The sequence below is a fragment of the Rattus norvegicus genome, chromosome 7 (assembly GCF_021556685.1).
Source record: "Rattus norvegicus strain SHRSP/BbbUtx chromosome 7, alternate assembly SHRSP_T2T, whole genome shotgun sequence".
In the NCBI taxonomy this organism is placed as follows: domain Eukaryota; kingdom Metazoa; phylum Chordata; class Mammalia; order Rodentia; family Muridae; genus Rattus; species Rattus norvegicus.
Genome location: NC_141540.1, coordinates 30948619 through 30965823, shown reverse-complemented (window position 1 = coordinate 30965823; position 17205 = coordinate 30948619). Strand labels below are relative to the sequence as shown.

The window sequence follows — 17205 nt, the reverse complement described above, 5'->3', positions numbered from 1 at the left end:
TTGGCGAAAGGCCCAGGACACAGCTGCCCGGGAGGCCCGGAGACTATTTGCTGGCCTCTTGGAAGCGCATGTTCAGGAATTAGCTCTCAATTCCAAAGTCACTGGGGGCGGGACGGGGATCTGCAGCAGGAAGACGGAAGACTTGGAGCCTCTCTAGTGAGCACCATCTCCAGAGCCTCAGACCCCTGTTGCTCTGAGCAATGCCAGCCGGTGTCCCAGGGTCACCTGTGTAAGAACAACAGAAATTCTAATGTGGGTTTTTCCAGTTTTTAAACGATGGCAATCACTCAAAGGAAAGCATGGGAATATGCAAGCAAAATAATGGCGGAGCTGCCCATGAACCATGCACTTCTCCCCAAGTCATACCCCCAAGGGCCAGGCAATGGGGCCATCTGTGAGGTAGTTCCAGGCCGTCTCTGGCCCTGTAGGGCTGCTGCAACAGAATCCTCGAAGCTGGGTAACTGAACAGAAATGTAATTCTCACGCTCTGGAAGCCAAGGTCAAGATGCCAGCTTGTGGTTCAGGCCTTCTTGGTGTGTCACAACACGGCTGAGTGAGCAAAAGTGAGGGAAGGAGAGAGGGAGGGAGAGGGGGAGAGAGAGGAAGAGGGAGGGAGAGGGAGAGGGGGAGGGGGAAGGAGAGGTGGGGGGAGAGAGAGAGGAGAGAGAGAGAGGGAGGGAGGAGAGAGAGGGAGGGAGGGAGAGAGACAGAGGCAGAGAGAGAGAGAGAGAGAGAGAGAGAGAGAGAGAGAGAGAGAGAATGAACCTCCACAAGAGGGGAAGAAGGCTCCGAGAGGCACACAGCAGTAGGACAGATGCCAGTTTCCAGAGTAAAGAACACTTTGTGAGGACAGGAAGGAGTGGGCTGTGGTGAGAGAACAGGTGTTCAGAACTACACGGAGCGAGTGCCCTCATGGTGAGGGGATAAGCTGGGACTCCTAGACCTCTGGAGTGGACAGAACTCAAGAGAGCTGTGACAAGACCGGACTCTTCTGTGTGGTCTTGGAGTCCGGTGGGTCTTTCAGCTATCAAGGTTCAGGGTCATCGACTGGATGCTTCGGAGCTTGCTTTTCTAAGCTGCAAATAGAAGTTTCTCCTCCTGGGGTAGGACTCTGGGATGCTGACAAGCATTTACTCAGTGGGTATTTTGGAGGAGAGTCCAGGGAGCCGGAAGAACTCGCCACAGTCATTGAGCCTGTCTGATGGCTCCTCTGCCCCTCGCTGGAGTCTACTCAGGAGCAGAGGCTGTGGAAACGCGGCCATGGAGGCTCACTTCAGCTGTCTTTTGAATTTTAGCCTGCTCTTCCACTGCTCAGGTGCTCTTGGACACAAGGATATAAGTTCTATTTTATACTGGCTTTCTGTCCTCTTTCCTATGACCAAATCAGAGTTTGCCCTAAACATGGGAACTGTCAAACATGGCGCTTATCCATAGAGGGCTAGAGATCTGGTTATGCGAGCCTGCTGTCTCGTGGTAGAAGGCCGAGTAAATAGTGGCCAACAACCAAGGGGCTATAAGGCAAGTCCAGGAAAGGCCAGGAAGACTGTTCAAAGTTGGAGAGTAAGATGAAATGTATGTGCATTTATGTCTGTGTATGCGTGTACATGCGTGTGGGTATGTTGCTAGGAACTTAGCTCAGCCTTGGCACATGACAGACAAGTATTCCACCACTGAACTGTAATATTCAATAAATCCCAGCACAAAATTGCTTTAGCAAACCTTGGCAAACATACTGATCTGATTGAACCCCTCCTCCACCTCTTGGCCGTTTTACCAGAACAACGGCGGCTGCAGTCCATTTGCCTTCTGCAACTACACTGAGCAAGATCAAAGGATATGTACCTGCAAGCCAGACTACACGGGTGATGGAATCGTCTGCCGGGGCAGCATCTACGGGGTAATGACAAGTGTCCAGGAAGTGAGCTCCACTTCCCAAACTGCTGAGTGTCCCAGTTGCCCAGGGGCTTGCAAATCAGTTGCAATGAAAAGAACTTTGTCTGCCCAGAGGAATTCCTATGGCCTGGAGAGGGCGTCCCACTTAAGACTGACCCAGCTCTGCAGTCAGAAACATCTGGGTTTGGAATTGACCTCTGCCCAGGAGTAGCACTGTGACGCAGAGCAATGTCACTTTCCCTCCTTGGTATTTTTTATAACGTATGTTTTTATTTCTTATTGGGGAGTGGCTGAATGTTAGTAAGCATGCTTGGAAGTCAGAGGACAGTTGTATGGAGTCAATTCTCTTCTTTATGTGGGTTCAGGGTGTCGAACCCAGATCTCCAGGCTTCCTCCTGGACAAAGGCTTGACCGGCTGAGGCATCCCCTTGTCTGTGATGTCATTTCCTATGCATCACTTTGGATCTGGAAAAGATAATGATAAGGACACCAACCCTATCAAGTTATTACAAAATGCAATACTGTGATAATATCAGGAGCACAGAATATGCAGGAATGCTGAAGCTCTGGGTTGGTGTGTGTGGTGTGTGTGGTGTGTGTGACATGTGTGATGTGTGTGGTGTGTGTGGTGTGTGTGGTATGTGTGATGTGTGTGGCATGTGTGATGTGTGTGGTGTGTGTGGTATGTGTGATGTGTGTGGCATGTGTGATGTGTGTGGTGTGTGTGGTGTGTGTGGTATGTGTGGTGTGTGTGGTATGTGTGATGTGTGTGGCATGTGTGATGTGTGTGGTGTGTGTGGTGTGTGTGGTATGTGTGTGGTATGTGTGATGTGTGTGCGATGTGTGATGTGTGATATGCAGATTGAGGTGACTGAGGGTCATGTATGTGATGTAATATGAGCATGGTGAATGGTGTGTGGAGTGACATGTGTATATGGAGTGTGCTGACTATGTATGACATACTATGTGTGGCCTGTGAATGTGTGGCATGGTGTGTGGATGGTGTGTTTGTAATGTGTAATATATGTGTGGTATATGTATGTGGTATGCAGTGGATGGTATGAGTGGTGTATATCACATGTGTGTGGTATATGTATGTAAGGAATATGGAGTGTGTGTCTGTGTGTGTGTGTGTAGCACACTAGGTATGGGTGTATATGATATACAGTGTATGTCTGTGCGCATGGCGTATGATGTATGGCATATTTGTGGTATATGGCGTGGGTAGTGTATAGTATATGTGTGTATGTTTATGTGTGTGTATAGTATATAGGGTATAGTGTATGGTGTGTGTGTGTCTATATATGGAATATGGTATGGTGTATGTGGTGCATGGTGTGTATAGTATATGGTATATGCATATGTGGTATGGTATGGTATGCATGTCTGTGTGTTATATATAGCGTATAATGGTTACATGGTATGTGTAGTGTATGATGGGTGTGTGTATATAAGGTATATACATGTGGTGTATGTATGTTTTTGTGTGCATGTGTGTACATATGTGTATGTGTGATATATGATGTATATGTTATATATGAAGTATGTGGCATATATGTGTGTGTGTATTTGTGATGTATGGGGGTATAGGAGGGCATATCTGTGGTGTATGTATGCTTCTCTGTATGTGCGTGTGTATATAGTGTATGTATTGTGTATGGGGTATGTGGTAGATGATATACGTGTGTATGTATGTTTGGTGTAAGGTGTATGTATGTGGTGTCTGGAATTATGGGGATATTTGAGGCGTGTGTGTGTGTGTGTGTGTGTGTGTGTGTGTTGTCTAGGATATATGTGGGGTGAGAGTGGAGAGGGTGTAGGAATGTATGATATATGGAGTGTGTGTGGGTAGATGTAATATATGTTGGTATATGGTATCAGTGTTTGTGTATGTGCATGCATGCGTGTCTGTGTGTGTGGCCCATGAGGGTATGTGTTATATGAAATGTGTGTGGTATATGCATGGTATTTTTATGGTATATGTAGGGAGATGGAGTATGTGTGTGGTATGGGTGTGTAGTGTATGGAGAGGTATGGTGATGTGTGTGTGTGTGTGTGTATGTGTGTGTGTGTGCACGCATGTGTATGGATGGGTACACTTTTGCCCTCCCCTATCTGCCTTCACTGAGATAGAGGAAGAGGTACTATGATACACTCAGAAAATAGAGACCCAAGCATTTTTGATGTCAGGGAGGCCAATTCTGCCATAAACAATACCTGACCTTTACAAGATTTCAACTATATTTGGTGTGTTTTGTGAAGATTTGAGCTCCATTCAAAATGCGTATAATGTTCTGCAGACTCAGTGTGCTGCTCAGTCATTCCAAGCACCGACCACAAGCCCCTAGGTGAGGCAGGAGGAGAGCCATCACCTGGCTTTCCTGCAGACAAGTTGTCCCAGCACAACTCTGTGCTCCTGTGTGTAACTCGCGGTTCGAATTTGACATTTTTCTGTCCTTGTTTGCAGGAACTTCCCAAGAACCCCTCAACGTCCCAGTACTTCTTCCAGTTGCAGGTAAGAAAGTGTGCATCTACTTTTGAGATGTGTGCCAGGTCCATGTGTGAATCTATGTGTTTTGTGTGTATAAATTGAACTAGATGTGGGTATACATAGGTATGTGTGTATGCATACATAGGTCAACATGTCTAAAGGTATTAGATAAAACTGTAGCCTCTCAAGTCAGGAAGGGCAGAATAAAGTTTGGAACTAGGGTTTACTGTGCCAGCCCAGTTGTTGGCCATCTGTGAACCTGTTAACGTTTGTGACTCTAAAGGGCACAGTGAAAGTACATTGGGAAAGACTAAGGAGCACATCCTGATAGGGCTCTGACCGAGAGTGGGGCTCAACCTGCGTGGGTCGCTGAGGACTAGGCGCTATGAAATATAGTGCGGCAAGGGACTACCTGGAGGGCCCATGCCAAGGTGTCCCCTGAGAAGTCACGCCATGCAACCGATCTGGTTAAAGGAGACTTATTTGGGGGAGTGAGGATGTGGAGAAGGGGTAGAGGCAGAGGCGGAAGCAGAGCCATGAGGGCAGAGAAAATGGGGACAGAGGAGGACAGAAATGGGAAGGGAGAGATGGGTCGGGAACATGTGAGAACAGAGAGAGAGAAGTGGGGCGGCGAGCAGTCCTTTTATATGCCGCCTGGTTGACCGGAAGCAGAGAACACAGGCTAGGCATACCGGAAGAAGCAGGGCAAGATATACCTCGCGGGGAAGCTCTCTTCACCCCATCTGCACCTCCTGTCTTACACCTCCAGCGCATCGTGAATCCCTGGAGGAAGTAACATGTCCGTTAGGTCAGACCTCAGAGTCGCCTCTGTCTGTGAGAAAGGCCTCTCAGGCACACTCAGCTGTGTGCTTCTCAATCTCCTAACTAGGTTGACAGTCGAGATTAAGTCTCACAGTGGGATGGCTAGCTAGGAGAAAGCATGCTGGCCTTCTGGGAAGCCTCCAGGTAAATCCCAGATGCAACGAAGAATGAGACATGAGAGGTTAGGAGCAAACACTGTGGCAGCCCTACGGCGGTCACGTGATTATCACAGGGTATGGCCAGTCACGTAGAAGGGAGAGGCAGGAGCCATCTTTGATTGGTTGTTATAGTCATGTGACTATCGCAGGATATAACCAGTCACATGGGGAAGAGAGGCCTGAGTCATCTTTGATGGGAGTTATGGAAGAGCTGTTATCATCTTGGTAGTCTGATTTCAAATTGATTAATCTAACAGACACACATTAATTTTTAATTAGAAAAAATAGATTAATTTTGATGGTACAGAATCTGGGTTTACTTTGGGTCTGAGACAAAAACACTGACTCTGGCCTAGCTTTGAGCCTCAGCCTGTGTCTGCGAGAGAGGAGGCTGCTATGCTTCGTCTATGAAAGAGTGACATATGGCCCCACGTCCCTTCTTGCAGGAGCATGCTGTCCGAGAGCTTGCTGGACCTGGCCCCTTCACCGTGTTCGCGCCTTTGTCTAGCTCCTTCAATCATGAGCCCCGGGTGAGCAGGAGGCGGGGACTACAGAAAGGCTTAGGCAAAGGAACGGCCTCAGAAGCCATCACAGTGATGGCTGTGGACAAGAGATTTAGTCTCGGGGAGAGCTGACCAGCAATAGAAGGGGCTGCTTGTCTATATGAAGACCCCTGCCAGGGAAGGCATTTGGGTTTGGGGTACCACTAGCCGGAGACGTTCTAAAGTCACGCCTAAACAGAGGTGAAAATTGGAGAAGTCTCAAGTAATCAAGTGATCGAAACTCTCTACAGACTTGGGGGTAGGGGGGAGTAGATGTGCAGAGTAGGTGCTGAATTGAGAGAATTTAAATAGGTTCTTGACTTGCAGGACTTATCAGAGCCTTTATGTTCTATCGATCACTGTGTCCCTGTGTCACATTGCCTATAAAGATATTGATAACTAGATATCGATAACTACACCTATATTGATAACTACTCTGAGAATTGGACCTGGCCCACATGTATTTGGCTTACTCTCAGTCAGAACTGTAGCTGAGTGTTATCCCCGTTTTACAGTAGAGAATACTGAGGAAATTAACTTTGCCCAAGTCCCATTGCTGGAAGGTGTTTGAGGAGGGGCTTGTTCTTAGCCGCTATGCACACTGCCCCTTTCTCTGAGTTTATGTTTTGGGTACCAGCAAATCAAGGACACGAGAATAATGTCTGAAGTCATTTGACCTTTGGTTGTTTTAACTTAAAGCCTCAAAGGAGTTAAGCTATGTTTCCTGGTCTTTTTATTACAGTGACTTCATAATGGTATTCTTTGTTTCTTGAATCCTAGTAGAAATGTATCACAGTATCTTCCAGTGCTCTCTCTAGGAGGGACCCTCCCATGGTCTCTGCCAGCATGTTTCCCAAGAAAATTCTTTTCTGCAGAGCCTTGTAGAACACTGGTATCCTTCAAGCAGCGCTGTGATGAGCTGGGCTAGAGGCCCCTGTGGCTCCACCCACCTCCTCTCATTGCCCTCCCTGACCCAGACTCTCCCTGTGGCCCCAGCACAAACCAGGCCTGGCACTAGCTCCTCAGAGTGTGGAAAAGAAGAGAGCAAAAAGGAGGTTCTAGCCGCAGGCTCCTGCCTCTGACCAACCTCCCTTGGCCTCTCTTCCAGATTAAAGACTGGGATCAGCAGGGCCTCATGTCCCAGGTTCTTCGCTATCACGTGGTGGGCTGCCAGCAGCTGCTGCTGGACAACCTAAAAGTGACCACAAGTGCCACGACCCTCCAAGGAGAGCCAGTTTCCATCTCTGTCTCTCAGGTGAGAGCAGCCCCCTCGGGAGGGAGCTGGTCCTTGTTCTCCAGACATCTGGCTTCCCTTGCCTAGAGTGACTGCTGCAGTGAGAGCAGCTGACCACCGAGAATTTTCTTCTGGGTGTCGGGCAGTGCTAAGGATTTTACATGCACCAATTCAGTTGGTGCAGCAGCCCCAAGACGTGAATACCACCGCTGCCGCCCAATTTCCCAGTACGGAAGCGGCTCAAAGAGGTTCAATTAACTTGTCCAAAATCACGCAGCAAAAGGCAGTTGAGTTGAAAGTCAGACTCAGAGGCAGGACAGCTACCGACAGCACAGATGGAGGGCCGGGCGGTGTCAAGGACGCGGTGATGAGAAGCCGGCTGTGGGCTGTCTAGTCTGTGGGCTTTCAGAACCGTGTTGCTATAAGCAGCCAGCCAGGTCGTCTGATTATATATTATTTACTGCTAGCCTCATGGGTGAAGACTGTCCTCCTCTCCATTTCCCTTGCGGATCTTAATAAATGATGTGCTTACGTCACATGGGCCTTCAGGCTCCACCCTCGGAGGAGGACTTGGCTTTCCCTGCACACGAGGGAAGCCATAGTTCTGCAGGGAAGGGCTGGGAAGTCCCTCTGTGCTCATGCCTTTTCGCTGGTCTCCTTTGTCCTCAGGACACTGTGTTCATAAACAATGAGGCGAAGGTCCTGTCCAGTGACATCATCAGCACCAATGGCGTCATCCACGTTATAGACAAGTTGCTGTCTCCCAAAAACTTGCTTATCACCCCCAAAGATGCCTTGGGCAGGGTTCTGGTAGGTAACCCACTGTCACTCTTCCGTTCTTGTCTGTGTCGTCCTCCTTCATCTGGCGTCTGGTGGGAGGCATCCCTTTGAAGCCTTGTGATCCTGTGGCTTCAAGCCTAACAGGCATAAGCAGGCAGAGGTTGCTTTAACTCAACGCATGGATTCCAGCCGGGGACAGTGATGTCTGTCACAGCCCCGCTGCTCCGCATGTTCAAGTACGAGTATTATCTTAGCCCAGGAGTTTAAGGCCCGCCTTGCCAATATAGTAAAACCCTATCTCCTAACAAAAAAATAAATTACAAATAAATAGTTTTATAAATTTGCCTTTAGTGTCCACGAGGGAAAGTTGTCGTATATAGATTTGGAGACGGAAGGAGGCGGGGAGAGGGAAGGGAAGGTGGATAATTAGATCTCACTAAAATAACCCAGGAGTGAAACTGCTTCTTACTGGACAGAAAGAGAAGCTTTAACTCTTTGTCCATGCATTTATTTCTTCTCTTCATACTGGGGATTAAACCCAGGGCCTCGTAAGTGGTAGGCAAGTGCCTTCCTCCTGAACTCTAAAATCAGCCTCCTTTCATTTTCTGTTTTGAGACAGTGTCTTGCTAATTTGCTTAGGCTGGTCTTAAACTCACTCTGCAGCCCAGACAAGCCTCTAACTTTTCATTCTCCGGCCTCAGACTCCCAAGTAGCTTAGGGTTACAGGCCTCAGCCACCGGGCCCAGTTTTAGTTTTGTGTTAGATTCAGTTGTTTTAATAACCTTGTTTTGGTTTTTAGTACTGGCCACCTGCCTTCATCACAGGTGGCTGAATAGAAAGGAGTCTCTTTTTTTTTTCTTTTTTTTTTTTTTCGGAGCTGGGGACCGAACCCAGGGCCTTGCGCTCGCTAGGCAAGCGCTCTACCGCTGAGCTAAATCCCCAACCCCCAGAAAGGAGTCTCATAAGCTAGCAGGGATATGAACAACTCCTTTGGGTGCCACAGTCTTAATTTCAGTGCTGCACGGGGGAGAACAAAGCAAACTAGAAAATCCTGAAACAAAGGACCTCTAATCCTACCGTAGGGCCATCCAACTGTCACAGCCTCCCTCCCTCACCAGCAGGGCCCTAGAGACGAAACCGCTCACATCCACACCATCATGCCCCAGTGTCCCTGCTAGGTGCACCTCCTGGTGCTCCTTCTCACCAACAGATCTTGGGTTTGTTGGTCCTGCACTGGCCATATGGGTTTCTAGCTGCAAGGGAGTACAGGAAATGTGTCCAGCTTTCTAACCTGGACAGGAGAAAGCTGCTATGTGTGTGGATGAGCCAATAGTTAGCTCCCGCTGTCTCACCGCCATTGTGAGCAGTTGGGTTGTATTGAAGTACTGGTAAACTGTCTGAAGAGGGCATGTTCAATCTACACGTGTGTCCCAGGAGAGCCACAAATGTGGCCCAACACAAAACAACAAACTTACTTACGACACTAGATTTGTTTTGTCTCTCGAGTGAGAGTAGCCGCCTCCGGAAGGCGCCATCCCCCAGTCGTGGAGAATGTACCGTCTGTCTTTCCCTGCACGGTTCTCAAGAGGGAACTTTGTAGACAGCACTGTCAAAACGGTTGTTCACACTTAAGGATGAAAAGTTTGATGTCCTTTCTTGCCTTTACAGCAAAATCTTACTACAGTGGCAGCAAACCACGGATATACCAAATTCAGCAAGTTGATACAGGTAACACACTAAGGGGGACGAGGACTTGAGGACATGAGGACAGCCCTTCTGAAACTCTGCTTTCTTAGGTCTGCCTGCGTTTCTACCTGCCAGAGGCACAACCCACCCTGACCAGTTCCTGAAGAGCTCTAAGAACCTGGGTTCCCCACAAAGCACATCCTATACTAGGTCCTCAATTGCATAAAGATCTAAGTCTCAGAATCTCTAGGGAGCTTGTTAGAAATGGGAGGGGGAGGGGGAGTCCGATATGTTCAATCCTGAGGATTCCCAGGGCAGAAGAACCAGCTCCTAGAAGCTGTCCTCTGATCTCCACACACAGCCTTCAGTAAATATAGACAAATAAATGTAATCAATACATTTTAAATGAGACTTTCGAAGGACGTTATAAATGAGAAATCTTTGTCTACCGTGCCATCCTCAGAACTCCATAGTCACCCTGTACCTGATCAACAATTGGGTGAACAGTTTTAGAGTAAATTGGGAAGTCTCTCAGTGAATGTCATGAAGCCTACCTCACAGGGGGAAAAAAATCAATACATTCGATGTTACCATACCATATAAGGTTCAAAATGACTTCTGTTCATCTCAGCATTTCTTTGGGGTAAATTTTATCTAGAAACTTTATAAGCAAACATATATATCTCAGTACAGTAGAGGGTTGATTTTTTAATGAAATGTGAGGTGAAAAAAGACTAGTCATGAGATATTAAAATATTTGAACAGAAGTAGTATCAATAATGATATTTATTGAAATTTACTTTCCTACTGACAGAAGCCTAGAGTTTGGCTTCCTGGCTTGCCTTCTAAGGAAATGGGGTTCAGAATGGTTGGGTGCAGTGCTCTATCTTCTAGCTGTGAGCTCTTGAACCTTCAGAACCTGACATGCCACTGTACAGGTCATGTTGAGACTGGCTCACATATCAGGGAGGGACCTTACAGCACGGTACGTGCCCAGAGCAACCAGAGGACGGTACCCTGTGTTTCAGGACTCAGGCTTGCTGTCAGTCATCACTGACTCCATCCACACCCCAGTCACTGTCTTCTGGCCTACGGACAAAGCCCTGGAAGCCTTGCCCCAAGAGCAGCAGGACTTCCTGTTCAATCAAGACAACAAGGACAAGCTGAAGTCTTACCTGAAGTTCCACGTGATCCGAGACTCCAAGGTAGGCTTCAAAATGTCCCACTGAAAGATACAAACTGGCACGGAGGCCCCACAACCCGGGGTTCACCATGTGTCCCTGTCTTAGGATTTTATTGCTGTGAAGAGACACCATGACCATGGAAGCTCTTAGAAAACACTGAATTGGGGCTGCCTTATGGTTTTAGAAGTCCTGTCCCTTCTCATCATGGCGGGAAGCATGGCAGCATGCAGGCAGACGTGGTGCTGGACGGGGAGCTGAGAGTTGTTCCGCAGGCAGGAGGAGGCTGTGTCCCACACTGGGCAGAGATTGAACATGAGACCTCTAATCCCACCCCCAAAATGACACATTTCCTCTAACAAGGCTCTACCTCCTAATATCGCCACTCCCTATGGGCCAAGCTCTCAAACACACGAGTCTCTGGGGGTCATACCTATTCAGACCACCACAGCCCCCTTGCATCCATGGGGTGAGGGAAGCTTCACCCTCTCTGCCTCATTGTGCCCTCCCCTGGTTGACATACTTGGTTGCTAACTGAGGTATACCAGGTCTACCATTCTGTTGTCTGGATCAACACCCCACACCCAAGAGCACCCACTCCCTCTTGACCTGTGTACTGTCTCGGCACACTCCCATGTCATGTGGCAGAATGGCAGCTGGCAAAGGTCCCCCTCAAGCCTTTCCAGGCGGCCTCTACTGCTCCTGATGTCAACATCCCTAAGCAAATGACTGGTTCATCTTAATGCAGTCAGTTACCAGCCCCAGGACCTAGGCAGCTGTCCCAGAGAAGCCAGATCACATGGGGAAATGACAGCCCTCAGTGAGGACGTCTGTCACTCCGAGACAAGGCTCCACTCCAAGGTGCCAGTGTCCTGACTTCAGTCCACTCGTAATGTCCAGGTGGCTTCCTGGGTCTGCACAAATCACCACAGCCTTGGGACTGCATGGTCATTCCCTCACTGCGGTTGAGGCTAAACCTCTGTCAAGGTAGCAAGGTCATATCTCTGAGGGGCTCTGCAGGAGTCTGTTGCCCGAGTCTCCCCTGGCTGCTAGTGGTTTCTGGCGGTCCCTGGCAATCCTTAGCTGTGCATCCATGCACTCTGCCTTCGTCTTCCCACAGCCGTCCCCTCTCTGTGTCTCGGTGTACCCTCTGGTAGCCTCCTCTTCCAAGGATGTCGTTTATATTAAGAACCTACCCTACTTCAGGACCATTTCATCTTGCCTAACTACAAACTATATTTACAGAGACCTTGCTCCCAAATAAGATCATATTCTAAGGTCGTTGGGATCAAGATTTTATATAGTTTTGTTATTCTTTTTTCTTGAAACAGAGTCTTACTATGTAGTCCTGACTAGCTTGGATCTCACTGAGTAGACAAGACTAGGCTAGCCTCGAACTCAGAAGTCTGCCTGTCTTTGCCTCCTGAATGTTGTGATCAAGGTGTGTGCCACCATGACTAGCTATGACTTTTAAAGGAGCACATTTCAGGCCACAAAGATGCCCTGAACCTTTTCCCATCTAACTCCACTCATCTTCACACACCTAGACAGCCCAAGGATGTCCAGGATACCCAAGCACAGATGCCCTTATAGACCGTTCCTCCAGAAGAAACCTCCATCCCTGGAAAGTCGTAGGCATGCCTCATCTTTTTTTTACATCCATTGTCACTTTAGCTTGAGTTAGTCAAACACGTAGGAAACCTTGTGTTACCCATCTGAGTTTGGTTTGCTGGCATGAGTCCTCTGGCCCTTTAGCCCCAATGAAAGCGTTAACACAGCTACCTCTCTCCCTCAGGCTTTAGCTTCAGACCTCCCCAGGTCTGCTTCCTGGAAGACCCTGCAAGGCTCAGAGCTGAGTGTGAGGTGTGGAACTGGCAGTGACATCGTGAGTGTCGTGGGGTGAGGGTGGTCACATGACAGGAAAGGGGAGGGTGATCACATGACAGGAAAGGGGAGGGTGATCACATGACAGGAAAGGGGAGGGTGATCACATGACAGGAAAGGGGAGGGTGATCACATGACAGGAAAGGGGAGGGTGATCACATGACAGAAAACCTTCTCCATCATGTCTTGGGGTTAAGGGTGACCCCATGACATGAAGGCTGTTTCCCAACCATTCCCGTCCTGAGAGGCATTCAGGTATCTTGAGGTGTTTGGTGCGTTGTTTTGTTTTACATTATGAGCAAGCTCTTTTTCTGTCACCGCCTTCAGGAGTGGCTAAGAGGCATCTGATGCACCTGAAATTCCAGGCTCTCATGACAAATGCAGTAAAAACCCTACATGTTTATTTATTTCACTCTTTTCTAGGCCTTGTAGGTGCTGGCCACGTTATATCTTGTGGGAGGAAAACAAGTTTGGAAGAGATTATTGATTCTCTCTCTCTCTCTCTCTCTCTCTCTCTCTCTCTCTCAGGGTGAGCTCTTTCTAAACGAACAAATGTGCAGGATCATACAACGGGGACTCTTGTTTGACGTGGGTGTGGCCTATGGCATTGACTGCCTACTCATGAATCCTACCCTAGGTGGCCGATGTGACACTTTTACTACCTTCGATATTCCGGTCAGTCCTAAAACTACAAAATAGGGAAAGAACCTTGTACCAGAGACCAGCCCTGGTGATCCAACATAGGCCTCAAGGAAGAGCCATTTTGAGACCAGGTCCCAAGAAACCTGAGGGCCAATAGACGGCATTCTTCAAACTCAGAACCAACAAGCATCTGCTTAGCCAGTTGCAGGCCTTGAGTGTTCTTGGTTAGCCACCATCTACCCATGATTCCCTCATCACTAAGGAAGCAGTGCTTGGATACCAAATGCTAGCCTTCTATGGTGCCATTCATTTTCAAACCCATCCATTCACTTATCCATTCAACAAACATTGTTCTGAATTCCTACCAGGTTACATCATATATAAATGACATACTTGGCAATTAACAAAAATGGTTCCATATTAATGTGTGTATACATAGGAATATGTATGCATACATACATACATAATATATGCTCTACACACCTTCATTCAACTTCCTATTCATCCAGTTTGCCACACTGAAAGATCCTGGGTCGTGGGCGCTCCAATCTGCAAAATATGTCCACCGTACAAAATATGTTCCCCTTCCTTCGTCCAGCCAGTAATTACAGATTAATACTAGCTTCCCGCTGTTCTGCTCCGTGCTCATCTGACCCCAGAGCAACCCAATAGAGTAGCTGCCCCCACCTCTACCGTATAGACTTGGAAACCCAAGGGGAAGTGACGACATAGGAGAGCTTGTCACTGTACCAAGTCAGCATCTGGCATCTCTCAGTCTAATAAATAACTCAGTTTTAGGATCCCATCTTAAACAGGAGATGAAAGGTTTCTTCCCCTGCTGTATGAGGTGTAACTTTCTTAATTTGTAGAATGTATCCATACACCTTTTTCCAGCTAGTTAGTTCCTCTCGACAATTCCCCAGAGGTCAAACGGCAGCGAGAAGTATTGTCCCTGTGCAACGCCTTCTGAAAACTAAAGTTCAGAGCATATCAGCGTTTGGTCAGAAGTCTCACAGCTAACTTAAAATGCATTCCCATGTTCCCACATCCCCACTGCTACGGTGTGCCCGTACCATACTTCCTGGGCCCGGCTCTGTACAACAGGGGACTGATTTCAAATGGGCCTCCAATACAGACCTCAGAATTCTCCAGGGCAAAGTGAAGTGTATGTGTTTATACGATCTCCATCATAGCCATATCTTAATCAGGATTAAGGGGTGGTGTGTGTGTGTGTGTGTGTGTGTGTGTGTGTGTGTGTGTGTGTGTGCGCACGCTGAGTACACAGCAGGCCCACAGTGCAGGGACTGCAGGCATGCACCACCATGCCCAATATTTTATGGGATTGAACTCTGGTCCTGTTTGTGTAGCAAGCACTTTACTGGCTAAACCATCTTACCAGATTGAGTTCCTAATTAGCTCATGCAGACACTAGCCAGGAACGTCTCCTTGCAGTTGCTAATATTCTCACTATTAAGGTCTCTCGCATTGCACCCTAGGGGGAGTGCGGGAGCTGCATCTTCACTCCCAGATGCCCACTGAAGAGCAAGCCAAAGGTAAGCATGAGTCACGTGATTTGAAGGGTCAGGGCGATACTGCATTCTCAGACAAGAACAGACTCATACAGGGTGGTATGGCCACAACATGTGTGTATCATTCTCAGACCTCAGTCTTCTGGTCAGGGTGGCGTGTGTACATGTGGAAGGGCCCATGCATGTGTTTCATGTGGTGAGATGAGTGTTTGCAACCCAGGCAGTCGGTTAGTTGACTTCTAGGAACTATCTTGGCAATTCATAACATTACATACCTAGAAGGGAATAGAAAATTATTACAGTTATAAAAATGGTGCATATTGCTATCTGTTGTATGCTGGGATATACATATGTGTGTGTGTATGTTATGGGGAGGAAATGAATCTCAGAGAAAGAGGGCATTCAGGCCAAGGCCACACAGCAGTTAAGAAGCAAAGCTGGGAATTAAGATGGGAAGCCGTATACAGTCACGGCCAAGACCATCAGTCCATGGGTGTGGGGACAGGTTGTAGCAGTCTTCGGCAAGTTAGATGGCTTGCCAGTGTTGCCTCTGCAGAGGGGAGTGAACGAGCAATGATCTGTAGTGTTAGGAAAGCACACAACTTCAGATGCAGAGGTAGACCTGGTATATCTAAGAGGTTGGCACAGAGTCAATGCTCATCAAGTATTATTCGAATTACTTATTCTGTAGTCAAGAACTTGGCTGTGGATTCAATGGTAAAGCCTACAATCACACACACGCACGCACGCACGCACGCACGCACGCACGCACGCACACACAGTCATTCCTACAGTGAATCTCACCCCTTCCTTGCTGAGGATGGGTGTGATGGGAACTTGCCTCTCCACACCATCTCCAAGGAAGCACTCCATTTACAAACAGCTCCAAGGTTGAGTTCGGGGCTCCCGTTCTACCCATTCACTCTTGGCCTGCCTCCCTTGAACATCCCCCTCTTAACCTCGGTAGTACCAATACCCTCCACTAGGGAGGCGCTGGAGCCCCAGCAGCCCAGCCCAATGGAGGAAGGTAGCAACTGCAGGTCTCCTCTCTTCCCCTCCAGGGCGTGAAGAAGAAGTGTATCTACAACCCGTTACCTTTCAGGAGGAACGTGGAAGGCTGCCAGAACCTGTGCACCCTGGTGATCCAAACCCCCAGGTGCTGCCATGGTTACTTCATGCCAGACTGTCAGGGTGAGTTGTTCCTTCTTGCCTTTCTCAAGGGGTGTGGGCAGGCTGTGCTTTTTAAAGTACCCAAGTTCTAAGGAGGCAGGGAAACTCCACCCTCATGGTTCCCAGGCCTAAGCCCAGCTCACTGAACAGTCGTGCGTTCGTCTCTTCGTGTTTTGAGTTTTACTGAGATCCTATGTGTGCATCCACGTTCATGTTTAAAGTCAGACCACATCTGGGCCAGAAGCACAGGCCTGTAATCCAGCAAGGTAGGAGGCTGAAGCCAGAGGACACAAGCTCAGGGCCTACCTGAACCATGGAGTAAGGACAGGCAAGAACAGCCTGGGTCACTTAGCCGCTGCCTCAAAATAAAAAGGCTTGGGATATAGTTCCTAGTAGCATGCGACCAGCATGCATAAGGCCCTGGGCTTAATTCCCAGTACTGCAGAAATATAAAAACAAACAAGCAAACAAACCCAATAAAATTAGATCACAGGCATTTCCCCCTGGTACTTTAAAATATATGCCGTATTATCCACTGTGGTCTCCGTACCGTGTCTGTCACGTGGGGAAGCATGCCTGTGTAAGCACTTTGGCATGATTCTCTCTTCGAACAGTGATGGCCTGATACAGTTTTGTGGACCACGATTCCCTTAAAGTCCACAGTTACGGGGGTATAGCATCATCCTGGCTTCTTTGGCTCCTTGTCAAAGGGAGTTTGATCTCCATTTGGAAACCTTGGTACAACTTCTACTGACTAATCCACCAGCAGCAATGCCTAACAAAGACCTACAAAGCACGCCCCGTCTGCTGGGCTTTGCTCTAGGTACGCACGTCATAGGCACATCGTTGAATACTCACATGTGCTGGCTGGTACATAGTTTTGACGGCACTGCCGGTCCCTTTAATAGATGGGAAATAGCAGCTCGGGAAAGTTAAGAATAAGCTATGATGGTCCTCCTGCCTTGTGTGTTCCACTCATGGTCTAGAGCAGGGCTTCTCAACCTTCCTAATGCTGTGTGACCCTTCACACAGTTCCTCACATTGTGGTGACCCCCCCAAACCATAAAATTACGCTCACTGCTACTCCATAGCTGTAATTTGCTACTGTTATGAATCATGATATAAATATCTGATTTGCAGGATAGCTGAAATGGGACCCTGTGAAACCCAATCCCCAACCCCCAAAGATGTCA

The 17205-nt window shown here is 48.1% G+C and overlaps 1 protein-coding gene across 5 annotated transcripts in view; it reads left to right on the top strand.

The window, feature by feature from the left end:
- Positions 1-17205, top strand: part of Stab2 (stabilin 2) — a 182370-nt gene that overhangs the window by 144184 nt on the left and 20981 nt on the right. For all 5 annotated transcript variants that reach the window (XM_087555923.1, XM_087555924.1, XM_087555922.1 and 2 more), the window contains 11 exon segments: positions 1778-1897; positions 4361-4408; positions 5811-5894; positions 7015-7161; positions 7810-7950; positions 9589-9648; positions 10635-10811; positions 12583-12672; positions 13200-13346; positions 14810-14866; positions 15904-16033. In XM_087555923.1, the coding sequence (XP_087412049.1) occupies positions 1778-1897; positions 4361-4408; positions 5811-5894; positions 7015-7161; positions 7810-7950; positions 9589-9648; positions 10635-10811; positions 12583-12672; positions 13200-13346; positions 14810-14866; positions 15904-16033 (1201 nt within the window).